The sequence below is a fragment of the Podarcis bocagei genome (assembly GCF_964188305.1).
Source record: "Podarcis bocagei genome assembly, chromosome: 16".
Taxonomy (NCBI): Eukaryota; Metazoa; Chordata; class Lepidosauria; order Squamata; family Lacertidae; genus Podarcis; species Podarcis bocagei.
In genome coordinates this window covers 5,863,056-5,890,140 of record NC_138142.1, presented here as the reverse complement: position 1 = coordinate 5,890,140, position 27,085 = coordinate 5,863,056, and the positions used below count along the sequence as shown (strand labels likewise).

The 27,085-nt window shown below is 44.3% G+C and overlaps 1 protein-coding gene across 2 annotated transcripts in view; it reads right to left on the bottom strand.

The window, feature by feature from the left end:
* Nucleotides 1-27,085, bottom strand: part of MLXIP (MLX interacting protein) — a 56,494-nt gene that overhangs the window by 17,751 nt on the left and 11,658 nt on the right. For both annotated transcript variants that reach the window (XM_081174791.1, XM_081174792.1), the window contains exons 2-8: nt 9,285-9,391; nt 8,191-8,276; nt 7,500-7,589; nt 4,539-4,580; nt 3,704-3,875; nt 1,631-1,714; nt 664-761 (exon numbers count right to left, since the gene is read on the bottom strand). In XM_081174791.1, the coding sequence (XP_081030917.1) occupies nt 664-761; nt 1,631-1,714; nt 3,704-3,875; nt 4,539-4,580; nt 7,500-7,589; nt 8,191-8,276; nt 9,285-9,391 (679 nt within the window). The remainder of the gene's footprint in view (nt 1-663; nt 762-1,630; nt 1,715-3,703; nt 3,876-4,538; nt 4,581-7,499; nt 7,590-8,190; nt 8,277-9,284; nt 9,392-27,085) is intronic.

Sequence of the window (27,085 nt, the reverse complement as noted above, 5' to 3'; positions counted from 1 at the left end):
GGCCTAGCCTACCTCACCAGATTGCTGTGTAGATAGAATGGGAGGAATGGAAGAAGGGCAGAACAAAACTGTAAGTAACAAGTAACTTGTGGCCTGAAAGAAAAACGCACACACCCCTAACTTGAGTTACAAAATTGTCCCTGCTTCATCATCTGCGCCTACTTTTCATACTCACAGGTGATCACAGTTAGGACCAAACAGCTAGAGTCACACACACACCAGCTCATGTGGTAAGATCTATAGTTATATGAGTCCAAAATGGGCACCAACTCATTCTGAATTAATAGAAGTCATGCTGCTTCGAGTTATCCTAAGGATATTTTATAAATTCAGATAAATAAATAAAAGTCATCTGGGAATATTTGTTCAGATAAATATGCCCAGCTGTGGTGCTGACCGGCTGACAGCCCAAAGGCATGGAGAATGCACATGAAAATCAAAGACCAGACTACCTTGACTCTAGGAAGACTTCTTAGGAAACTGCTTCTACTGAGTCAGTCAACTGAGATCTACCTCACACAGTATTATTTACTCACTAGCTGTCAGCAACTATCCAGGGTTTCAGCTGGGGGACCTTACCCAGCCTTGCAGGGAGACTAAACCTTCCTCATGCAAAGCACACACTCTAACTGCCACTGAGCAACAATTCTTCCCCATCCTTACCTGGGAAGAATGGCTGCAGGTGTCTTCCAGGGCAGAGCTGGCAGCAGGAGTGATGGGGGTAGCATTGAAGTAACTAGGACGACTGGAAGAGAAAAGATCTGGGCAAAGATGGGGGGGGGGAGGCAAATATTACAATCACTTCTGGATACTCCTATTCCATTTACAGCTGCACTTTGCCAAGCTGGATTTAAATAAACAGAAAACCTTTGTTACGCACCAGGAAAGAAAAAAGAAAAGAGCACCTTCCACACTAAAAACAACAATAAAGTAAGGGAATCTGCTTAATTTACATATGGAAAAGCTGCGTTTAGTAAGGAGGGACCTCTCAGAAAGACACGAGGACCCAAATACCTATTTTAATTTCATTTCTGTTTATTTATTTCAATACATAGTTGCCCTACTTTTAATGCAAGCTATCCCAAGTAGCTTAACCACTCTTACATATTTTATTAACACTTTTACTCTGCCTTTCCAAAGGCTTACAATCCAACAATAAAAACCCAAGTAAAGGTAGTGATGATGACGGCCACAACAACAACAGGGCCATTCTACCCCTTCAGCATTCTTCCACATGTGCAGACCAATCTAGAGAGAGGTCCACTGCCCAGTGAGGGTACTGCTGCTTTGCCTACAGACGGGTCAATATTCATACCTCCTAAACTCTGAATAGAGGAAATGATGCTAAATGGAATGCACCTCTATTCTCAGCACGGCAGTGTTGCTGGTGATGTTAATCACACCCAAATGTTGACTGCCAGTCTAAAACCAGTGGAACAGTACATACCTCCTCTTGGCGAAACTACACCTTATAGGAACAAACTCTGGATACTCCAAAATCCAGATAGCAGAGGGCAATGCAGCAAAACATTAGCATAGCCTAATACTTTCAATATACAGCTTCATAAACGATACCAGGGGAAATCTGTGCTGGCAAACAAGAGTGTTTTAACCCCTGCAAAATTCTTACCTTGAAAAAACTCAAAAGTATCCATGCAGTTTGGCTGGAGAGGGCTGAGTCCTGGCTGAATCATGTCAGCATTTCCTAAGTGTGCTGGAAAATTTCAAAGAGAAAAAGAGTGAGAAGGTGTACTGGAGAGCTTCTAGACCAGGGTGCTGGCCAGCTGCAATCAGCATGGCCAATGGTCAGGGATGATGGGAGTTGTAGTCCTGCAGCATCAGGAAAGCACCAGTTCAGCTAACCCTGTTATTGATATTCTGTGGTGCCCTCTAATGCTTTGGAATACAGTTCCCATAAGCCCAAGGCAGCATGGCCAATGGCCAGGGATAATAGGAATTGTAGTCCACAACATCTGGGCACTGTGCTGAATACACTTAGTATGGATGACTCTGGGAAACTGAGGTTGAGGGTGGTACAGGCATCACCAATATTGCACCAGTGTGCCCAACTGCCCAAAAGCAAGGTGTGCGGGGGCGGGGGGTGGGGAGCAGGAAATCTGGAGCCCAACAAGTAATACCTGGAGTTTGGGCCCCCTGGGATACAGCACCAGAGCCAGGCCAACTTCTCTGTGTTTTCTGTCTCCTATTGCTACCCTCCCCATTTGCGTAACAAGAGCAACATTGTGATCTGAAAAGCTGGGAAACTGATGGCAGCATGGTACAAAACATGGTTGCTTCCCCTCCAAGGCAGCAATGATCAAACTTCCTATTTTTAGGAAACAATTTCTACACTAATGTCAGATGCTGGTAGTGGTTGCTCATGAGTAACCAGGCAGGGCTCCAACCTGTCTTTAACAGGTTTTATTTGGTGCAAATTATTTACAGTGCAGAAACACAAAGTTCATGTCCGTTTTAGTCACTTGCAGATTCCAGGAGTGGCCCCTTCCAGTTTCTCCCCCAACAGAAGAACTTGGGACACCCCAAATCTCCGCCTCCCCTCCTTATGTTTCTCCCCTCTGCGTAAGCTGGGCGACAGAAACGGCGTCTCTGCCTCCTGCCCAGCCAGGCTAGATGAGACGCTTAGGCTCTCAGTAGGATCTTCGAGCCCTCCCCTTGCTTATCTCCCTCCTTCCCACTGTGCTCCACTGGAGGTGCGGCTTTCCCCACCGCTGGACGAGGAGCGGCTCCTCAGAAGCGTTGAAGGCTCTCTGTACCCCCCCCCCGGCTCCCTCCCCTGTTCCAACGGCAGTCCCCTGACAACTACCTAATATGTCCCCCAAACCCAAGGTTCGGCAGGGTGTGTGGAAGACCGCATAAAGTAGAGCAGCTCACACAGGGCATGGGAGGGTTTCCGGAAACTTTCTACCACCTCACATCAACTGAGAGCATGTCCAAGAATACTGCCAATGCTCCCCCTGTGCCTGAGTGTTTTGTGGGTGGGTTGGAAGTAATGGGTGTGGTTTGCTAGGCACAAAGAAAGCTGCCTTTCTTTCCATGGAATCAGACCACCATCTGGGTGCCTGGAACCACAGTGCCTCCACACAGAGCCTCTTTCACTGAACCTCTCACCAAGGACTATTCTCTGGATTAGAAACTATTCCTCTAAATAAAATAATCTACCTTGACCTCTAGATTCAAGACAAGGTTCTACCAATTTCTCACCTTTGCCCCCTCCCCCCCCAACTTAAGGAATGGAAAGAAACGAGTGTTTAATGTCTAAAGTGAGTGGGATTTGCCTGGAAGTTCTTCTCCTAACCTCTGACGCCTACATGGGTGGGCCTGTGATCAAGGAAGATAATCTTTAAAAAAAATAATTAAAAGCTTACTGACATAAACTCATACAGAATACAATAAAAATGATGGATATGACAAATAAAAAGAAATGTGAAACTAGAAAAAATAAAACACAGATACAGAAGAGATGTAATTCTATGTATAGTCAAGAGATACCCCTTTAAATGTTCCAAGGCAAGATGCTGTGGTCTTTTTTAAACTATCCCAATACTGGTGGCTGCCAGGAAGCACATTTGGAAATAAGACCGCAAGTTACTTCCTTGCCCACCAAAACAGGAAAGAACTTGGAAGCCTATCCTGTGGAATTCCTTCTCCACAGATGATCCAGGAAAGGGCAAGCTTCTCTTACCTATCTCTCTGGGATTTGGCCAAGAGAGCGGCTGGTGAGACGACAGTGTGGAGAAGAGGGTGTCTGGCAGCTCTGACATAAGCATGTCTGTGCTGAAGAGGCAGTCCAGCTCCATAGGGACTGGTGTTTCCCTGCCGTATGTTTCTTTGTGCCAGAGGAACGTGTCATCATCCTGGTCAGGGGAGGGAGGGAAAAGTTAAAACAGTGCCCAGATTGGATGTCAGTATTTGCAATTTTAGTGGGGACTGTCATGTTTTGTATTACTGTCTTTGCGGTTTGGATTGTACGACACCTTGAGTTTCTTTGAAAATACATTTTAAAACAAAAATAATACACTAAAAGAAGCAGGAGTGTCTGGAGCTGCACCCAGCTAGCAAGGAGCCCACAAGGCATAAAACTCAGCAATTTCCTTTCTCAATTGAGAGGAGAGTCACAGAGCACATTCTGCAATGAGCAATTCTTTGGGGATATGGTTTCTTTCAAGGAGACCTTGACGCACATCTCTCAGTTAAGTCATGGGCATCCTGGTTGGCTCAGCTGCAGCTGCGAGCAAGAAAAACCCAACTCATAGTGGATTTTCTATAGAATAATCAATAGGACCATTAAAGAACTTTGGAATGCAAAATGGTGCTCAACTGTAGCAATTCAGGGAATTTTACTGGTTACAGCACCCCTCACTTCCCCTCTGACCTGCAGACTGCCCTGGTTTCACACCTAATTTTTAAGCAACAATAAGAAGAGGAATACCTTCTTCTTAACAGTGCTGGGAGTCACTTTTTAAATACTTTCAGGCCTAACGAACAACAAACAAAACAAGAGCTAACTCAACACCTACCCGAACCAAGCTGGAGAGGTCTTCATCTTTATGTTTCTGCAACTAAAGAAGAGAAAAGATATTTTCCCCCAACAGAATTACAACACACTTCTAGAGTTACCATGAACAGGCTTGCTAGAGAGGTTAAAAGCAACAAAAAAGGCTTTTATGGGTATGTCCGTAGCAAAAGGAAGAACAAAGAAACAGTGGGCTCACTCAGAGGAGAAGATGGTGAAATGCAAACAGGGGACACAGAAAGGGCTGAACTCCTCAATGCCTTCTTTGCCTCAGTCTTCTCCGATAAAGAAAACAATGCCCGACCTGAAGAATTTGGAGCAAATGATTCAGCAGAGGAAACACAGCCCAGAATAACTAAGGAGATAGTACAAGAATACTTGGCTAGTTTAGATGTATTCAAGTCTCCAGGGCCAGATGAACTGCATCCAAGAGTATTAAAAGAACTGGCAGATGTGATCTCAGAACCACTGGCAGTCATCTTTGAGAATTCCTGGAGAACAGGCGAAGTCCCGGCAGACTGGAGGAGGGCAAATGTTGTCCCTATTTTCAAAAAGGGGAAAAGAGAGGACCCAAATAATTATCGCCCAGTCAGTCTGACATCAATACCAGGAAAGATTCTGGAGCAGATCATTAAGCAAACAGTCTGTGAGCACCTAGAAAGGAATGCTGTGATCACCAATAGTCAGCATGGATTTCTGAAAAATAAGTCATGTCAGACTAACCTGATCTCGTTTTTTGCAGAATTACAAGCCTGGTAGATGAAGGGAACGCAGTGGATGTAGCCTACCTTGATTTCAGCAAGGCATTTGACAAGGTGCCCCATGATATTCTTGTAAAGAAGCTGGTAAAATGCGGTCTTGACTATGCTGCCACTCAGTGGATTTGTAACTGGCTGACTGACCGAACCCAAAGGGTGCTCATCAATGGTTCCTCTTCATCCTGGAGAAGAGTGACTAGTGGGGTGCCACAGGGTTCTGTCTTGGGCCCGGTCTTATTCAACATCTTATCAATGAGTTGGATGATGGACTCAAGGGCATCCTGATCAAATTTGCAGATGACACCAAACTGGAAGGGGTGGCTAACACCCAAGAGGACAGGATCACACTTCAAAACGACCTTGACAGATTAGAAAACTGGGCCAAAACAAACAAGATGAATTTTAACAGGGAGAAATGTAAAGTATTGCACTTGGGCAAAAAAAATGAGAGGCACAAATACAAGATGGGTGACACCTGGCTTGAGAGCAGTACATGTGAAAAGGATCTAGGAGTCTTGGTTGACCACAAACTTGACATGAGCCAACAGTGTGACGCGGCAGCTAAAAAAGCCAATGCAATTCTGGGCTTCATCAATAGGAGTATAGCATCTAGATCAAGGGAAGTAATAGTGCCACTGTATTCTGCTCTGGTCAGACCTCACCTGGAGTACTGTGTCCAGTTCTGGGCACCACAATTCAAGAAGGACACTGACAAACTGGAACGTGTCCAGAGGAGGGCAACCAAAATGGTCAAAGGCCTGGAAACGATGCCTTATGAGGAACGGCTGAGGGAGCTGGGCATGTTTAGCCTGGAGAAGAGGAGGTTAAGGGGTGATATGATAGCCATGTTCAAATATATAAAAGGATGTCACATAGAGGAGGGAGAAAGGTTGTTTTCTGCTGCTCTAGAGAAGCGGACACGGAGCAATGGATCCAAACTACAAGAAAGAAGATTCCACCTAAACATTAGGAAGAACTTCCTGACAGTAAGAGCTGTCCCTCTAGGATGTTACTCCAAGTCTATTGTGAGTTAGGAGTGTAAAAACAGCTATCCTTGAAGTTTCCTGGGAGAAAGGAGAAGCAAGGGAAGTGAGATAAAGGAAGCAATGTCAACAATTCGACAAAGGCCTGGTTGCCAGGGGAACAATGATAGAAATGTGACATTAGAGGCTCAAAAGGCCTGGGCACCTGGGGCACCCCAAGGTACCGTATTTTTCCGTCCATAAGATGCCCCCATGTAGAAGACTATCCCGAGTATAAGACGCCCCCTATTTTTTGACATTATTTTTCAGGGGGGAAACCTAGACTTATACACGGAAAAATACGGTAATTGTGGGGGAGCAGATCACAGTATGGAGCCATACATGTTTACCATCCTATGACCTGCAATCTTTCCTGATGTATGTAGAAGGATGTTTATGTTTTAAGAATATTTAGATGTTTTAGGACTCTCTTTGTGTGCTTTACCTATAATAAAAAGGTAAAGGGACCCCTGACCATTAGGTCCAGTCGTGGCCGACTCTGGGGTTGCGGCGCTCATCTCACTTTATTGGCCGAGGGAGCCGGCCTACAGCTTCCGGGTCATGTGGCCAGCATGACTAAGCCGCTTCTGGCGAACCAGAGCAGCGCATGGAAACGCCGTTTACCTTCCCGCCGGAGTGGTACCTATTTATCTACTTGTTCTAATTCTTATTAACTTGCCGTTTGGATAGAACAACTGCGTTGAGTTGAGCTCTGCCCTACTGCAATAGCTACAATAAATTCTGGGTTCTTCCTGGTTACTGGACTTGAATTCATTTCCTTGGTTGCATGTTTTATTTAAAAGGTCCCTCACCTGGGTAATGAACAGCGTGGTATAGAAGCAGATTCTAACCACAGGTTGGATGACCACTTGTCGTGTATGATGCAGTTAGGATTCCTGCATTGCAAGCTAGATGACCCTCAGGGTCCCTTCCAACTCTACAGTTCAATACTTGGACTATTCGGGTGAACCAGGACAATATGAGTGACAACAGAATGCACAAATCAATACAAAATTAACATTTTATTGTTTGGGGTGAGCATATTTCTACTAATAAAGTTGAATTACCAACCCTTTTCATTCTTAAGCCTTCATTGGTAAGCTGAAACCTTTCCTTCCTTTCTGAAGGCAATTGAGAAGATACTGGTCTACTTCCAAATTGAAAACTGGGTGTGAAAAAACATACCCTTTTTTTGAAGTAGGTTCTCCACTTGTGGTACTCTCGGATTACTACTTCTATCCGCCGTTTCCAATACTTCCCTTCTGTTGCAATAGCCTGAGGAAGGAAAATGTTTAAAAAATAAAGTGGTAGCGGCGAAGTACAGTGGGCCCATCATTCGTGCTCACTTTACACATGTGGGCACAGGGGGCAGGGAGGAATCAATAAACAAAGAGTGGGAGAAACCCGTTCCCCACTCTTCATTTATTTCTCTCCCACCCACCCACTCAACAGGTTTTCCTTGCTTATTGGGCTCTGGAAAGGTTACAATTCCCAAAGAGGTTTAAGAACCAATCCATTTCCCCAGGGAACGGTGGGAATTGTAGCTCTGAGGGGAATAGGAATCTCAAAATAACTCTTAGCACCCTAAACAAACTACACCACCTGGCCTCTAGCATCTGACACACCATCTGCCTGATGGCGGGACCCACCTGCCCACCCAGAACTGAAAGGAAGCCTACATTCAAATATGTGCATTTGCTTATGTACTTATGACACTCTCTACCCCAGTGTCAAAACACAACAGAGAACTATGGAAAGACAGGAAGGGGCAGATAGGCAAAGGCAATTCAGGTGAAAGCAGCATAAAATGAGATTAGCCCACAGTATGAAGAGATATCCACTGTACCACAGTCACATTTTTCTCTGCCTGATGTACCTCAGGGCGCCGGTGCTCATCTACCTCCACAGAACCATCCAGGGGAGTCACAAAGTGGCACACAGGGTTCTTCCGCTTCTCCAGATCTGCAACATGAACCAGAGCATTAGCAGTGCACATCTCTAGGGGGAGCAAGCCAGGTCAGATTTGACTGCCATGCTAAGTGAGCCACAGAGCAGGAATTCCACTGTTAAAGAACCAGGGATGTGCACATGCCAGATTCTGCGCAAGTGTTAAGAAAAAAACGGCAGTGGCAGTGGGCGGCGGGCTCCGGGCCGGGAGGAAGCCGCCCAGCGAAGCCAGTTTCACCAGGCAGCTTCCTTTCAGCGCGGAGCAGAGCCCACCACCCACTGCAGCCATACCCAGCGTATAAGACGACCCCCGACTTTTTAACCTCTTTTCTGAGGTTAAAAAGTCGTCTTATACGCTGGACTCTACGATAGTGAACAGTTGAACTAGGGAGACATCATGTCTGGGGGGTTTTCAGGTTCAACCATCCCCTTTTAATTTTATTTTAAAATGAAACCTCACCATTCAATTAAAAATGTTCAAGGTTACTTTCAATAATATTAAAATAAAAAGAACAGAGATGCTATCCACAGAGAGGAGAGGAACCAAAGGAGGGGCAGATGGCCTTGTTCTCACCACGGGCAAATTCCTAGGGAACAAAGAATGGGTGAGCAGGCCTTGGCCCCGCATCCCCCTGCCCTCTAAAGCATGGAGGGGGTTAGAGGAGACAGACCCTTTCCAGTGGTGGAGCCTAAACCATGGAGCTTTCTCCAAAGGGAGACTTGCTTGCTTCTGGCATTACTGGGGTTCCTAGGAAAGGCTGAGATTCTGCTTTCAACTGGTATCTGACACAACGGAGAAGTTGCTCCCTCTGCCTGATTTGGCTATGGGATGTTTCTTCCTGGTTTTGTGTGACAAGATTGCTTTGTTGAGGCTTTTATATTGCTGCTTATATTGCCTGCACACCCTGAAAGAGGACAAGGCATATGGTATGTAATAAACAAACAAAAGTCCTAGGCTGGCCACGTACTAATGTGTGGATTTTCTCAAAGCACCCAAACACATTTAGGATGGGCAGAACTTACACTGAATGTACCAAGCCCTCCAGATGGCGTTGTTGAGCCGGATTTTATCCCTACACTGAAGCTTCAGGCCTTTGAAATTCTTCCACTTGGGTGAAACCAACTTGCCGCTGCAACAAAGCAGAGAAGGTTCAGATTTAAACAACAATAATAAACAATGTATTCTGAAGCAAAACAAAGCAAAGATACAGCACACCAGGCTGACAGCTTTGAAGGCTACCTAGTGTCCTCTGCCTGGGCCTGAGTTTTAATTCTGACCAGGCCTGAAAGCAGAGCTGAAGGGGACAAGTTGTGACTCATGGGGACACTGAAACCCCTTACTATAGTCTGTCTTGCTGCCAGGGCAAACCCATGTTTCTACTCCAGCCAGCCCTGCTCACATACAACTTTTTTAATTAGGCAGCAGATATTTAGATATTCTGTTCTGTTGAGGCGAATATATGCCTTAAAAGAGCCACATCCCTTTTGATCACTGTGCTAGTTTCTGGATTTGGGGTATAGTCAGTGCTATTTTTCTAGAAAAAGAGGTGCCGGAACTCACAATGAACACCTCCCTTGTTCTCCTATAGGTAAGAGTAAAGGTAAAGGACCCCTGGACAGTTAAGTCCAATCAAAGGAGACTATGGGGTTGCGGCGCTCATTTCGCTTTAGACCAAGGGAGCCAGCGTTTGTCCACAGACAGCTTTCTGGGTCATGTGGCCAGCAGGACTAAACCGCTTCTGGCGCAACAGAACACCATGACGGAAGCCAAAGCACACGGAAATGCTGTTTCCCTTCCTGCCACATCGGTACCTATTTATCTAATTGCACTTTTTTGCGTGCTTTCAAACTGCTAGGCTGGCAGGAACTGGGACAGAGCAACGGGAGTTCACCCCGTCACGGGGATTCAAACAGCCAACCTTATGATCAGCAAGCCCAAGAGGCTCAGTGGTTTAGACCACAGCGCCACCCACGCCAATAATGGCAATGGTGTCCACTTGAGAGGTGTCAGAATTGAGTTCCAGCTAAAAAAAGAAAAGCCCTGGATATAGTACTCTGAAGCAGTGGCTTTAAAAACTGCCTTGTATAAGCTTCCTATAAGCCTTACAAGGTCAGGCTACTGCATTTGACATTTTAACCTAATAGATGACAGCTCTCCAGGGTCTCAAGCAGGGAGGGATTTCTCCCATCCCATCATTTTTCTTAGCTGGAGATGCCATGAGTTGAACCTGGGACCTTTGCCCACAAAGCATGTGGTTTTCTGCTGAGCTATGGCCCCTCCCTAAGGACTGCTGGAGAGTCCCATGAAAGCCCATCAGGTCTTTCTTTGTAAGGTAATTGCTAGTGAGGACAAGCTTCTCTACGAAAGGAAAGATAGCTCACCCACTACTGTGGATTACCATATTTTTCGCTCCTTAAGGCGCACCGGACCATAAGGCGCACCTAGTTTTTAGGGGAGGGGGAATCAAGGGAAAAAATCTTATCCCCCCGCAGGCCCAAAAAGCAAAGAAGCCAAGACAGCAAGCGGGATCCATCCCGCTCGCTGTCTTGGCTTCATTTTTAGCCGCGTGCAACCTCTCCTGGCTGGAGAGGTTGCGCGTGGCTTTGGCAAAAGACTAGACAGCCAGCGGGATGGATCCCGCTCGCTGTCTTGGCTTCGTTTTTAGCCACGGGGCTGGGGCGGGGGAAGCCTGAGCTTCCCCTGTCCCCAGCACCCAAAACAGGTCCGGGAGCGGCAGCAAGGTTGCGAAGCCTTCAGGGATAGCTGCCTGAAGCCTATGGAGCGCGCTGCACTCCAAAGGCTTCAGGCGGCTATCCCTGAAGCCAGCTCTCCCGGCTCTCATAAAAGGAACCCAAAGCCTTTGGAGCGCAGTGCAAGGTCCCGCTGCGCTCCAAAGGCTTCAGGTGGCTATCCCTGAAGCCTGGAGAGCGAGAGGGGTCGGAGCTCACCGACCCATCGCTCTCCAGGCTTCAGCGAAAGCAACGTGTAGCCTCCGGAATGCGGAGGGAGCGCTCCCTCTGCGCTTTGGAGGCTTCACATTGATATCGCTGAAGCCAAGGAGCCTGCATTCGCTCCATAAGCTGCACACACATTTCCCCTTACTTTTTAGGAGGGAAAAGGTGAGTCTTATAGAGCAAAAAATACGGTATATCAAAAATTACTAATTTGGTTATACTATACATAGACAGATAATTATGAAACTATTGTGAGGTTTAATAAGTTAACTGTTTATATTTGGACAGCTTTCCTGCTTACTTTATTGGAAGGAGAAACATAATCATTTCCTTAATAACAATTTAAACGATTTGTTTAACTAAAACAATAACATTATAGCATATGTATCCATGTTTGTTAACTGATGTGGTTGAACGATTTTTTTAAAAAACAACAACCTTAGACTGAGTTTTAGCACACATGAAAAACTTAAATCAAATCCTTATTTCCTGATGAATAGCCTTTGGACTATAATGTAACTTAAATAGAAAGCTATCTTTAGAAATATTTTTCCTCCAAAAGCATTTTATTTTAAAAATCCGATTTACATCAAAAAAATCTGATTTAAATAAAAAAAATCAATTTTTTTATTTTAAAAAATCATTGATTTTTATCCACCCTGATTTTGAGTTTAAGGGGCATGAACTTCACTTTGGATATTTTCTAGGAATGCAGTTAACCAACCCGTTAGGTCAGAATGACAGAGCGCAACTTTTAAGTTAAAGACAGTTTTTACATGAAAGCAGCAAGAAGTCTGGTTATGGATTTCCTATGTCATTGTTTTGCCCCAGAAACTGTAGTTGCTCCCTTGTGTGTGGTTTTTCAAATTGAATGTAACATCAGAGAATGAACCCAGAGGGAGAGCCTCGTGTTTAGTGAATTTGTGTTCCCGAGCGGGCGAGGCATTTTCTTTTAAAGCATGGCAAGGATTAAAGAGGTCCTATGTGTCATCAGCCATTCTGCTCAAAGTGCTTAAAAACAGATAAAGCCAAACACCCCCTCCCAGCAGTGGACCAGAAAGGAAACCAGGTGGCCGTGTCCACCCTGTCTAGACTTAAGCCCGTCACAGACGCAGTTGTCGTCATGAGCCATTACAGGATTATTTGGGGAATAATGCCAGCTCTGGCAATCCCAGGGAAAAGCAAGCAGCTGTCACTGGGCCAGCAGGTGTGAGAGATCAGGGCTTTTGTCCCTGCACTAGATGCAGGGAAAGCTGTCGCTTTTCCAAGCCTCTGCGGGCCTTCTCATGCCTGCAGTTGCTTTGCTTTCTCTAAATCACATTGCATACAGCCAGGCGGGTGGCAAAGGAGCAAGAGCTGCAGGGTCCATTTTGGTCCCACATCCCATGCGGCTTTTGTAAACTCAGTTCAAAAGCCCATCCATCTCCCGCTCTTGGAAACCATCGATTGTAGTGCTCATTAGGGTTGCATCGATTTTCTTCCAGATTGATTTTGAACACTGTCTTCAGTATACAAACACACACACACACCCTTTAAATCAGCTTAGATCAGGTGTTGGCAAGGTTTGCCTTGCCTGGGCTGGTTCACTCCAGCGGAGATCCCTCTGTGGGCCGGATTGTGCACGCACATGAGCGTGCGCAGCCGTGATTTATGGCGTCTGCGTCTGTGCAGAAACGATTTCCAGTGTCTGCATCTGCTCAGATGTGATTTCCGGCACCATGGAAGCGAGTCCCCATGTTGCACTGCACCGGTTTAGCACAGCGTGTGGGGACTCGCCGAGCAGGCGGCTTGGTTTGGGAGCGGCCTTAGGTTGCCTACCCCTGGCTTAGATCAGCTTCCGAAACCCAGGATATCCCGGCACAGTTTGTGTTGCCTCTTGGCATCCTGCCCTCTCATTTGTCCAGACAGTTTTCTGTGCTTTCTGGCTAGTGGTGGTAACTTGTGCTAGCTGTACTGTAGCCAGCATCAGTGAATCCCCGCATGCACTTGCTTCCTCCTTCAGAATGATGTCACTGCCCATATATGTGTGTGTATGTAATGGCTACTATATGTGGTTTCCTTGCTCTAAGGGGCAGGGAGTGGTGGGTGCATCAAGAATCATGGCTGGATGTTTCAAGGCACATTTCAGTCCCTCTCATGATGACAAACAGTTTGAAAACAGCTGTTCTTCAATGAACCCCATCAGCTGTTCTGCGATACAGCAAAACATGGACTTCCTTTGCTGTCTTTGAATGAACTGATCATTTGAGGTCATTTGGCGTCACTTAATTCTGTCTCTTCCATGCTCTAGCGACCACATTCCTCATTTTAAATTCAGATTGGAACAGACGCTCCTCTGTTCGTTTTTTAAAGTATGTTTTTTCACCTCTATCTGCAATAGTGTTTGGTAAGTGTGGCGAGATGGTCAAGAGGTTAATATTTAAGTCTATCCTCTGTCGTACAAGTTGTTTTCCACGTGATTATTTCTTTTTTCTTCCTTGTTTCTTGGCTTGCTGTCTGTTGCAAGCGCCAGTGACCTTTAAAACCTTTTTGCACAGAATTTGCTTGTGAAAGGCAGCATTGAGAGAGAGATTGAAGCATGCCCCATCTGTGCTGTGCCAGAGTTAATAGTTCCCTTATAACCTCTTCAGGGCTACTTTTGGCTCATGTAATGAGGCCATCCTGCAAGAATGCACTTAAAAACTTTCTCAGTCTCGATCTTCACCAGCTTTCAACACAGGAAAAATTCCTGAACACAACCAATCCTGAAATGCGAAAGATGTTTTTAAAGTTGCAGATGATTCTGGATGGGCTTGATTTCTCAGGGCATTGGCTTCATTTTTTAGGCAGTCTCTCAGGAAATGCTTTCAGCAGTATAGCTGAGAAGCAACCTCTGCACATCAACCATTGAATCCCTTCATGTTGCAAAGGGTTCTTGGGCATGTTCTAACTTCTAAGGCTCTTGGGTCTTACCATTTCCCTTTATGAACTGGGTGTGTCATAGAACATCCCAACGCTCACCCCGTGGCTTGCAGTTACAGGAGATACCATATTTTTCACCCTATAGGTCGCACTTTTCCCCCTCCAAAAATTAAGGGGAAATGTACAGCTATCCCAGAAGCCAGAACAGCAAGAGGGATTGCTGCTTTCACTGCGCAGCGATCCCTCTTGCTGTTCTGGCTTCTGAGATTCAGAATATTTTTTTCTTGTTCTCCTCCTCCAAAAACTAGGTGCGTCTTGTGGTCTGGTGCGTCTTATGGAGCGAAAAATACGGTAACTGTAAAAACTACTCTGAAAATTTATTATTCCAAAACTGAAATCTTCATTATTAAGATTGTACCAGCAAGAATGAATCTTTCTGTAAAAAAATGATTTAAATCAAGTCTTACTGACTAGTGATTTAAATCAATTAGACTTAAATCAAATCCACCCTGCTCAAAATAGGTTCCTAAATAAGATTTTAGTGACTTGCTGCTGCACATTTTACAGCCAACCCACTGACAATTGCTTTGTCAAAAGTGGGTAGTAAAAACCTGCGGAAGGAGTTTGACTGCATCAAGATGTTCCGAAGCGGGGAGGGGGGGCGGGAACACCTGCCCCAGCCGCCCCACTTCGGAACGCTGTTCCGAAGCGGGGCTGGGGGCGAGAACACCTTCTGAAGGCGGGCAGGGGGCGAAAGTCTTTGTCCCCCCTGCCTGCCTTCCCAGGGGCTTTTAAATCGCCCCGGACAGCGGAGAAGTCCTCCGCTGTCCGGGGCGATTTTAAAATGCCACCCGCCAGCATTTTAAGATCGCCTGGACAGCGGAGAAGTCCTCCGCTGTCCCGGGGTTTTTTAAAATGCTGGGGGTGGGAAGAAAAGCCCTTGTCCCCCCCCCCAGCCTTCAGAAGAGGTCCGGGGACAGACTGTCCCCGGACCTGGTCTGAAGGCGGTTTCCCTAGGAACGCATTAATTGATTTTCAATGCATTCCTATGGGAAACCGTGCATCGCAAGACGAAAAACTCGCAAGACGAAGAGACTTGCGGAACGAATTAATTTCGTCTTGCGAGGCACCACTGTATTACCACAGCACCTGACCTATGCAGCTCCTGTACTTGCTTCCCAGCTTCCCATCCGTTATTCCAGCTGTTGCCAACCTGATGCCCTCCAGATGGTTTGAACGAAAACACCTGAAAGGCACCAGATTGGCAAAGGCTGCTCCATTCCATTATATAGCAATGAAATATATAGTACAATTTAAAACAAAACACAACAACCACCAAACACACAGCATCCTGCTGGACACTGAAAAGCACAGACTTGAATCATCTGCTAAAGCAACTCTTTGTCTCCTGAGATTTCCAGGGCTTTCAAAAGAGTGAATGGCCAAGGTAGACATAATTCTTCAGCTTCTTTTGTTGCCTTAAGAAGAAGAAGAAGAGTTTGGATTTGATATCCCGCCTTTCACTCCCTTTAAGGAGTCTCAAAGCGGCTAACATTCTCCTTTCCCTTCCTCCCCCACAACAAACACTCTGTGAGGTGAGTGGGGCTGAGAGACTTCAGAGAAGTGTGACTGGCCCAAGGTCACCCAGCAGCTGCATGTGGAGCAGCGGAGACGCGAACCCGGTTCACCAGATTACGAGACTACCGCTCTTAACCACTACACCACACTGGCTCTCTTAACCCCAATTGCCTAACATACAATGAAACTGTGGCTACAGGGGTTCAGATATTCCTGGTGTCCAATGCTCAGTTTCCTATCAAGCAATACTGGCGATGACAACCTCTGCATCATGTGCATCCAAAACAGGCAGGAAAAGGTTTGTGCAACAAGGGTATCTGTGTCTCCCACTCTCACAAAGTAAGATGCATGGGATTGCTTGGAATTGCCTTAGCCAGCAATCCCAAGACACCAATCAACAGATACGGAGGGCCCAAATATATGATATTTCAAATGCATAGCATGCAGCTTTGGCCACAGGTTTTCCTCTTGAATACAAAGCATGTGGGTGGGGGGTCCCTAGGAATGCAGAGTGTGGGGAACCCCTCCCTCTCCAGCTGCAATCTTGGTGACACCCCCACCCCTGCATTAGCCTTGGACACAGAGGTTGAGATATTTATTTATATTGTGGCTTTTTTCCTTTCAGGCCACAGACATGGTATAAATGACAAGCAAATGTATTTCATCAGATTTACACCCACACCATCTTCAAAGGAGCCCAAGGTGGCAAACATACCAATACTAATAACAATTAAAACGTCTAGTAAACAACTGAAGACAACCTTCCAAAAATCAGTTTAAAACTCCAAAAAAAGGCTCCAGTATGTAGTTAGGGTGGGCTAGTTAGATATTTTTGTGTATGTAAATGTTATTAGGAGTTATTAGCAAGGCTGGATTTAACAAATACTGTAATAGTAATCAAATATTGACAAACTTGTTTAAAAACAAAAGTAGCTCTACAGTCTGGATGTGTATAATGCACTCTGCTCTCTCTTGGCTGAAATCCTGGAGGGAGAGATTCAAGTTCTCAGTCCAAGTTAATGGGAGGTCAGATAATAATTAATCCCCAACCCAAGAGGCAGGCAATACTTCAATTAACCTGCATCGCATGAGGTGACTTTTTAAAGCCGCTAATTCCCAAAAGGTCATACTGCCTCCCTTTAATCCTGTATTTCCTAAGAGCAACGTGTTCTTAAAAAAACCCACAAACCTCTTGTGCCATTTATTTACAACCCCCCAGAGAAGATAAAACAGCACGGGAAAGATATGAAGAACATTTGATTTGAGAAAGCAAGCAAGCAAAGCTGAGTTCATAGTAAGTTCTGAAAGCAGGGAACCATCCATGGGCAAACTGGAGCAAATGCATCCTGGAAGATCAAGGAATGATCAACCTATGCAGCAGTGGAGGGAAATGTAGCTCTGCCCCCCAACCTCAGTTTGTTCTCAGCTATTCTCCCCACTATGGTTTTCCCAGTAATGATGTATGGAAGTGAAAGCTGGACCACAAAGAAGGCTGATCGCCGAAGAATTTATGCTTTTGAATTATGGTGCTGGAGGAGACTCTTGAGAGTCCCATGGACTGCAAGAAGATCAAACCTCTCCATTCTTAAGGAAATCAGCCCTGAGTGCTCACTGGAAGGACAGATCCTGAAGCTGAGGCTCCAATACTTTGGCCACCGCATGAGAAGAGAAGACTCCCTGGAAAAGACCCTGATGTTGGGAAAGATTGAGGGCACAAGGAGAAGGGGACAACAGAGGACAGGATGGTTGGATAGTGTTCTTGAAGCTACCAGCATGAGTTTGACCAAACTGCAGGAGGCAGTGGAAGACAGGAGTGCTTGGCGTGCTCTGGTCCATGGGGTCACGAAGAGTCGGACACGACTAAACGACTAAACAACAACAACAACATCCCCCCCCCCACCTGCCCACTTTGCTACTTAGCTACCAATCCAGGGGGTGGCACTGTCAGATTCCTCTTCTTCAGCCTCAAAATTGCCCTTGTAGAACTCAGAAGGGAGGAAGATGGGAACAAATCTAGAATTTATTGACGTTACCTCTGGCTCCAACTGCTGTTGGCTTCCTGTTTTACACCTCACCAGCCCCAATGAGCACCAGCCACCACTGCTGCACAGGACACTTTTCTACTAGTGAGGCTTCCTTGTGCTACTTTGTCTTGCAAACTGAACTGCTGCTTGGTGGTCACATGTTATGGTATAATCTGACTTTTTGTACTGATGTGTTACCTGCCCTTCACCATAATGTCCCAGGGTGGGTTAACCCTTCCCCCCCCACCCCAGCTGAAACTTTACATCAGAGGACTGTGGTGGCTCCTATTAACTAAATCTAGGAGTCAAAGGCCAGGGTAAAGAGCTGTGCCTTCAGCATACAGCAAAAGCTATACAATGAAGGTGTTAGAAGCACCTCTGTTGGGGTTGGGGGAGAGCGAATTTCACAGCTTAGGGGCTGCCACAGAGAATGCCCTCTCCCAGGCTGCCACCCTGAGGATGATGGTATAATTCCCCTAAAATTAATCTGGAATCCCTTGCCACATGCAAGAGATTACAACAGAAGTTGTTTATTACTGGGTGGCATTTGTGTCTTGTGTGGCTTTCTATTTAATTTTATCAGGTAAGCACCTGCGCAGCATCGCAGCTGTACATTAGGAGCAAAGGGGGGTAAATGCTCTGTGATGCTCCACAAGGTGCAGCAACACAGCTGAGTTCATGAAACAAAAGCAATTCCTTACAGCTACACTGCAGCAAAGGGTCGTCTTCACTACTTACCCAACGGCCATGAAATAGAGGGTCAGAAATGAAAATGGCAGGTTACTATTTCCCGCCCAGAAAGCCAGCCCCAGCGTTAAAAACAACAACAACACAGGTTTTCAGGTTTAAGAAACCTCCCACCAGTGATAATAGCACAAAGCTAAAGCACACAAGCACTAATAGAGACAGTGAAATAGCAGAACAACAGTAACAGAACAACTCTGAAAAGGCACAGGACAAAGAGGCCGCAGATCGCTGGCCCTTAAAGTACTACCTGCAGAACCGCAGCAGGGGGAAACTCTTGTGTAGACTGTCTCGATGACAGAATGAAAATTGATGTTTACTGCTAAACCAAACTTCAAGCAGTAAAAGAGCACATGAGCCTTGCAGATGGCTTCCCCTCTTTGCCTTGAAACAAGTGGGGAGAGTGCTGCTACTGCACTTAGGTTCTGGACATCTGGGTGGCCATTCTGGGAACAGGATGCTGGACTAGAGGGGCTACTGGGTTGGCTGCCTGATTCAGCAGGCTATTCTTACGTTCTTCATGTTAACTAATGCTTTCCTTCCCTGATCTGGTGCTCTCCAGTTGTGTGCTGGGCCACAACTGCCATGATACCTGAGCTGTGGTCAAGCCGGCTGGGACTAATGGAAGTTGGAGTCAAAAAATAACTGGAGGGCGCCAGGTTGGGAAGAGGTGCTTAGTGCATTGCACATGCTGCTTCAGTGGACCACAGGCCCTGTGATTTGGCTGCTATATGCTCATTGCTCCTTTGCCCTTGAAAGCAACTATGCTCTGAATGACCGTGTGCATCTCATGTATGAGAATTTTCACACACCATTCCACCTTGAAGCAGACACAGACCAAGCAGCAAAGCAGTGATAATCATAGTGAAAGATTATTTCAGAAAGGGGTAGCCCGAATAAGGGAAAGGCAAAGTACTGTTGACAATACTATGCTGAATCAAAAGGCTGGGTTGTACAGTGGAGAAACCTGACTGCCACAGTTCAGACTGCAGCATGGGGTGGGGGTTAACATTTTGAAATGCTCCTCTTTGTTTATACCATTTCCAAACCTCCCAATTAATAAAAATATATCAGAAAACTAAAGGAAGAACAGCAAATGTTACAAAAATACACAGAAGAATTAGTAACACAACTTATTAAAGAATGCTTCCTGGTATCAATTCCTTCTCCTTCTGACACAAAACCTCTCAGCTTCCTGGCTCTTACCTAGGACACCACCCATTGACCTTGGCTCTCACCCAGAGCCTAAATGAGTTCAAAGATCACCCACAAGATCTCACAACAGAGAGGCGTCATGGAACGTGGTGACCTCACCCTAGGTCCCCACAGCTTTGACCTACTCAGCACTGTCAGTTCCAAGCTACAGAAGATTTGGATTGGTGAGTTTCCCAGAGGGTCCAAAGGATGGTAAATGGGGCACCCATCCACTTATAGTCCTCTGCACTTCTCTCCTCTTCCAGTTGTCTATTAAAAAACCCATAATAAACAAATGGCCCCTTATGCCTGACCCTACTCCCTGCTCAACTGTGCATTATTTTCACATGTTAACACCCTTAACTGCACTATAATTATAGCTGATGGTTTATTTTATAATATCTGCATTATGTAAATAATTTTTATGTTATATAATAAACATTATATATATAGAAAGTGAAGTATATTGGTTTTAAAAAGAAAACTAACTTTTACTCTTAGTATGCTATTTTTTAAAACTCTTAGTATGCTAGTTTTTATGGGCAGACATGGGGAAGTATGAAAAAGTGATTATCTCCCACCTGTAAATCTGAAGTGGTACAGTGCATTCAACCATGTTGGCATCTACATTCTGTATGTAGAAAACACAGCCAACAACTAATTGTATTCTGGCACTGAGTCACTGGTAAATCCTTGTAGGAGATGAGTGGTGTCTTTTTGTTGCGACTTATTCAATTCCTAGTTGGAACTCGGTCATAAAACCGTTAAGTGATGATACCCATATTCTGCTACACTAACCAGACTTTTAAAACAATTAATCTGAATGCACAATAATAAAACTGAGCAACTTAACACTCCTAAACCTAATTCTCAATACACATTCAGTTACCTAGCCTTTTCAGTTCAACTGAACTAAACAAACCAGTTTTGACAACGGCTCACACTTTCTCCACATTTCTTTATTGTTAAAAGAAAATTAATCTAATCTCTTTTGTGGGAAACTGGACGCGTGAATTCAGCTCTCTTCAAGCCAAAACTAACAATATTTTCTCAAACAAAGGTTCATTCAGAGCATCAGATAAGAACGCTCACTTATTGTGCTGCGGAGCAAAAAGGCAGACATGCAGGACAAAAACATTCCTGTATTGAGCCAATAAGAATTGTTATTTCCCTCCTGTCTGGGCGGCTTCAATGAAGTCCAAACTCACCCACTGACTTGTTTGTATACAGTTTTCAAAATGGCTAGAAAGCAAATCCCCAACTGCCCTTGAAAGCTTCAAGCACAGCCATCGGCTCACATCAAGGAAGGACACATTTAACTCTGGCCTAGTGCCCTATTGCCATGAAGAGGAAAGAGCTAAATTGGAGATCATATTTAAGGGTGTTTTTGCAATCTTATTCCCCTTACCAATAGGAGTGGTTGAGGTCTTGTGAGACTTGCTGAAGCCAATCAGGAGTGTGTACAGTGCCTTTCATCAGTCTGTGGTGGTACTCTAGCTGTGACCCTACCTGCATAGAGACAGGCTGGCTTTGGTAATCCAGTCTCTGGTAATGTGCACAACATTGCGGCACCATAAAGACTTACATCCCCCTACCCCCCCACATGTTTTTTGTTATTAGTGAGCTGCCGAGCTTCCTGTGTCAGTTACGGATATTGTTTGCTCTCCTTTTGTGGTATCATGTATTTATATTGATGTTTTAATGCGTTATAAGTTGCTTGGAGACTTTTGGGTAATAAGCATCTAACAAGTCTAATAAGCAACAGCAGTAGTGATAGCTATTATTATAATAAGAAGTGACTGAAGAACCTGCAACGGGAGACTGCAACATATAACTGCAATCATCAATGCTGTGACTGACTCAGAGCAGGAACAATTATCCCTTCGGAAACCCATATTTTAAAGCAACCTGATGAGATCAATTTGTTATTTTTTATTCCTATGGCAGAGGGAAAGCAAGGGGAGTTCTGCCATATTGACACTTTATTTGGCAGTGCCATAATTTCTTCTACATATTTGACAAGCTGGTGGGGTGTAAGGATAGAGAACAGAGAGGATGCCCTGGAAGAATTTTTTATTTATCTCACTTCCTGCCTCTAAAAATAACCTTTGTGATGCCTGCACCCAGTGCTTTTTCCCACCATGAAGTTGTTATAGTAAGGGCCACACTTTTTAACAACAAAAAACAGAGGTGCTGGTACTGCGCACCCCTGAATACCCCCAGAAAAAAAGCAAAGGCTGTTCTCCTTCCTTTTCTGCACTACCTTGCTAGAGCTTCATGAGTGCGGAAGAGGATGAAGGTTTAAGTGAGGTGCAACAGAAGTCTGTGTGGAGCTGGTTTAACACAGAGCACTGGACTACAAAGGAATGTTACAAGAGATCAGATACAACTGGGAGCAAACTCTTGTCCTCCTTTAAGTTATCAAGGGTTCCTTTATTGCTTTTATTACGGCTGGGATGGACACGAAGAGAGGGGACGACGTAGCTCTGCCACTGTTACCATAACAAGTTGCAGTTAACATGCTCGGCTGCACTTGTGCTTGCCCCACCAAAAAGGTTCAGACAGGGGCAAGAAGACACCCGCTGGCCACAACAAATGAGCATGGAAGACGGGACAGAGAACTGGATTGGAGTTCAAAATCCCAGTTCAACATGGGCTAAACTGGGACACACTTATTTGTCAGTTTGTAAAATTGTGAATAAAAAACGACCCAAGTCACAGGGGTGGTTGCAAGAGACATTAGACTTTAAAATGCAAAGCCAATCTGGTTTAGCAAGTACAGTGGTACCTTGGAAGTCAAACGGAATCTGTTCCGGAAGTCCGTTCGACTTCTAAAACGTTCGGAAACCAAGGCACGGCTTCTGACTGGATGCAGGAATCCGTGTTGGATGTTCGGGTTCCAAAGAACATTCGCAAACCAGAACACTCACTTCCAAAACATTCGACTCGTGAGGTACGACTGTACAAAGAAATGGAAGATTTCAGAAAATTCAGCTTCTCTCCTGCCGATGGTATTGCAAAGGCTGGGAAGATTCACCTGTCAAAATTAACTCAGCTATTCGGCTATTGCATTTCCAGGAGCCCTGTTATCCTAAAGATGCGAGAACCGTTTAACAATGTGATGTGAGTCATAATTCTGGCTGAAGTTGAAGCATTTCCAAAAATAACTGCCAAGCGGGAAGTGCCACCTTATGGTTCCTTTCAAGTATTAAAAATGACCACCCAAACCAAGTAACGGGTGCTGGCAAATAATCAAATGCTTTGGGATTCTGGGGGATTCCAAATTCTGCAAAGCCATTAAGTCTAAGCAGCAACTCCAGGTTGAGATGATGTTTTGTTTATCAGCAGAGCTGACCAAGATGGCTCTTGTGAAGTACCTCAAAACAACCTTATTCCAATTATTTATTAGCCTGTCTCTTACCCTAGATGAACAGGCGCCTGGGGAAGGTTTACTGACTTCATAGAACAGTGAGCTGTTTACCACATACAACAGGTGGAGAAACCTGAAGCTAGGCTCTTCTGTCACCAAGGATAATGTAGCATTCCCCACACAACATGACAAGCCTATAAATACCCTGAAGACTACAAGGATCTTACTCTAAACAGTCTCCTCGGTGTTCCAGAAAAGAGCATTTTGGAGAACCAGCTCACCTCTCCCACACTGAACCTGTCCACAATGCAAACTCTCTCACACAATGCAAAAACAGTCCTTCAGTTACAGCTGAAAAGCTCATCAACAGCACCTATTTATTGTTGAAAGCATTAAACTGAACAGAAACCAGGCAAAACATTAATCACAGAAAAAGTTAGTCTAGAATAATAATAAGTTATAATAAGTTAGTCAGGAAACCCTGTGAAAGCCAAAAGACCTCTTTCATAGCCTAAACAGGATTTGCAACAAGTTAAAATGAGATAAATTTTCAAAGTGACCTGTATCACAGCAGCCAGATTTTAAAAGTACAGTGGTGCCCTGCAAGACGAATGCCTCGCAAGACGGAAAACTCGCTAGACGAAAGAGTTTTCCGTTTTGGAGGTGCTTCGCAAAACGAATCTCCTATGGGCTTGCTTCGCAAGACGAAAATGTCTTGCGAGTTCCTGCGGGTTTTTCCCCCTCCCCCCCTTTTTCTAAGCTGCTAAGCCGCTTATCAGCTGATCCGATAAGCCGCTAAAAGCCGCTAATAGCGCTAATCCGTCAATGGGCTTGCTTCACAAGACGAAAAAACCGCTAGACGAAGAGACTCACAGAACGGATTCTTTTCGTCTTGCGAGGCACCACTGTATGTCCTTGGAATGTGTTATCTGAATTCTAGAAGTTGCTTGGAAAGCAAAAGCAAACATCTCTCTTTTTAAAATTCATATCACTGGCTGCAGAAAAATCACAGCACTTGCTTACAGGGCAGCCCTTTTACGGAGGGTAAGGAATGTGTTTTAAAATGCTTTGCATGTTTGGCTTGCCTCATCATATTTGCCACTCCTGTGTTGGCCAACAAGGCCTGAAAAAGCCACGTCAGTTCCTGGTTATTTAAGGGCACGTAGCAGAGGGAGGGGCCATCCTTTTGGCACCTCTTGCTGTCCTGCAGTTTGAAGTTTCCCAATTTATCCTCAGCAGTGGATCTGGGGTGCCATTAAGGGGAGCGAAGTTTCACACTGATGGATCTGGCCTACATGGGACAATCCATCTGTGTGTTCCCAATAAGACTGGATTAAGACCAGGAAATGGCAGCAAAAAGGATTTTAAAATCATCCTAGCATGGAGATTTTTCAGTCCCCCAAACTTTTCCACGGGAAAGCTTTTGCATCACCATCTCTCTAAGCAGCACAGGAAATAGTATTTTACTGCACCAGACTCGGCTGATAAGAAAAATTATTGTTTCAGATACATAGACAACTTCATCTAAGGCAGATTTGCAAAGGTTTTTTCATGGGTTTTTTTAATGCTTTCCAGTTCATAGCTCATGAGTTTAGCCACTACACACTTCACCAAATAGCCAGGCATTTTGAAAAATTGAGTCTACCTGGAAACAGATACAAGCTGTTTTCTCCCATACCCCTGATTTATGTCAGGAGTGGAAATAAATGTAGGAATGGATTATGCTGAAAATGAACAGCTGCTGCAGGTTTATAAAAGACAATTAGGTCAGCTTGACGGCTTCTCTAGGAATGTAATGATATGCATATACATGCATAAACACACACACATCATAGGTCAAGAACAGCTGCTCCTGAGCCATTCAGAGCAACCTCTGATCATTAAAACAAAATGTATGGTGCAAATGCAATTGAAATACTCACAGTTCTGGTAACCTCACTTCAAAAAAGGATACTGTAGAGCTGGAAAAGGTTTAGAAAAGTACAACCAAAATTTTCAAGGGGATGGGGCAAATCCCCTATGCAGAAAGGGCTTATTCAAGGCTTTTTTTAGTTCAGAGAAAAGACAAGAGAGAGAAAACTTGACAGAGGTGTATACAATTATCCATGATGTGGAGAAAGGGGACAGGAGAAAGTTGTTATCCCTCTCTCATAACATTATGGAATTTGCTCCCACAAGAGGCAATGGTGGCAACCAACTTGGAGGGCCAAATTTATGGAAGATAAGGCTGTCAAGGACTACTAACCATGCTGACTATGTACTACCTCCACTGTCAAAGGCAGTATGCTTCTGAATACCACCTGCTGCAAAACACAGGGGAGCAGAGTGCTGCTGTGCTCAAGTCAGGTCAGGTCAGGGAGCTTCTCACAGGATCTAGCTATCCACTGCGAGAACAGGATGCTGGACTAAACTGGCCATTGGCCTGACCCAGCAGGCTTTTCTCATGTTCTTAAAATGAATATTTAACAGTAGAAAGTATACACATAATGTTACTGCAGTAATCATCTACCTACAGCATCTTAAGAGTTAACACAAAGCTGGCTGCCGTCTTCGTTTTCCACTCTGAGCAGCTGTACACAGCCAAAAGTCAAAGGCATCTCATCTAAACATTTATCCATATTCCGTAGACTGATGCCAAAGGAGATGAAACGAAGAAAACAATGAAAAAGAGGGGGCAGCACACTGGAGAAAACATGAACCATCCCATCCAAAGACACAAACTAGCAAACAACAACAACTCTTCAAATAATTATTCTTTTACTGAAGACTACTGGTATATTCTCTTGCTCATATAGAATAACAGAATAATATATTTGTAGAGTTGGAAAGAACCCTGAGCGTCATCTAGTCCAACCCCCCCTCCCCCCCATAATTTGTGACAGAGGGCTTAAAAACCTCCAAGGAAGGAGAGTCCACCACCTTACAATGAACAAAAGTGTCATTCCGTAGTGTCTCTCGTGTTTTTTGGGGGTGGAAGCCATACCTGACTGACTGTACATAGTGAAGAAAACAAACCATGTTGCATAAAAAGCAGTGCTCCCCACCACCACTTCAGCGTTCTTGTTGCAAAGTATTAAGTGTGTCTATAAGTATTAAGTCCAAATCTGTGTGATCCAGGTTTCAAAGAGGTCCACATCTAGGCACTTCCAATGTCTCGTGATGACTAACTTTGCAGCTGTTAACAAGTGTAAAATTAAATTCTTATTAATTAAATTCTGGGGGTTGATAATTAAGCAACACCACTTTTGGGTCCAAAATGAACTTTTGTTTTATAACCTGATTGGTCAAATGTTGAACTTTTCCCCAAAACCTTCTATCATTTATTATTTTAACTAGAATAATTTTTTATTTACATTTAAATTGCTTGGGAGAAAATGTAAGTAAAGTACTAATTGCTGCTCATTTGAAAGAAAGTTTTTGTAAACGTGTGAATGATATTTTACACCATATTAAAAAAAAACACAGATTAACAAGTTGTCTCAGGATAACTGTTGATGTTGAAAAATTTACACAGATTATTTTTGAAATGTGATTCCTAGTTTTCAGTGGTTGTGTTGCATTATATTAAACAGATGACTGGCTATATCCCAAATGAACCAAATGGAATACCAACTGGAATGCTACTGAATTATTTGGAATGATGTCTGGATAGTACAAATGTTGAGACGGTAACTAACTTATTAGTAGTGGCAAAAATGTTAATTCCCAAGTACTGAAAGAAGAGAAGTAGAACCTCTGTTATCAGAATGGTTTATGGAACACAGCTATAGTGTACAAACATATCATATAAACATATGATATTTGGGTTCAGGATTTTCTACAGATATAGATCAATTTGTAAAGAAATTGTCACTCTTTATCAATTTTTTAAAAATGATATCATTTTGTGATGAAGTGCAATCTTGTTTTCATTGGTTTAATGAACTGTTTGGTTGATGGGTTAAGCAAACCAATTTTTAAAATAATGTGATGAATTATTTACAGTTTTTTATTTCTCTTTTTCATTGTGTTTTCTTTTAAGAAATGTTATATTGTTTTATGTACTGTATTTCATAACC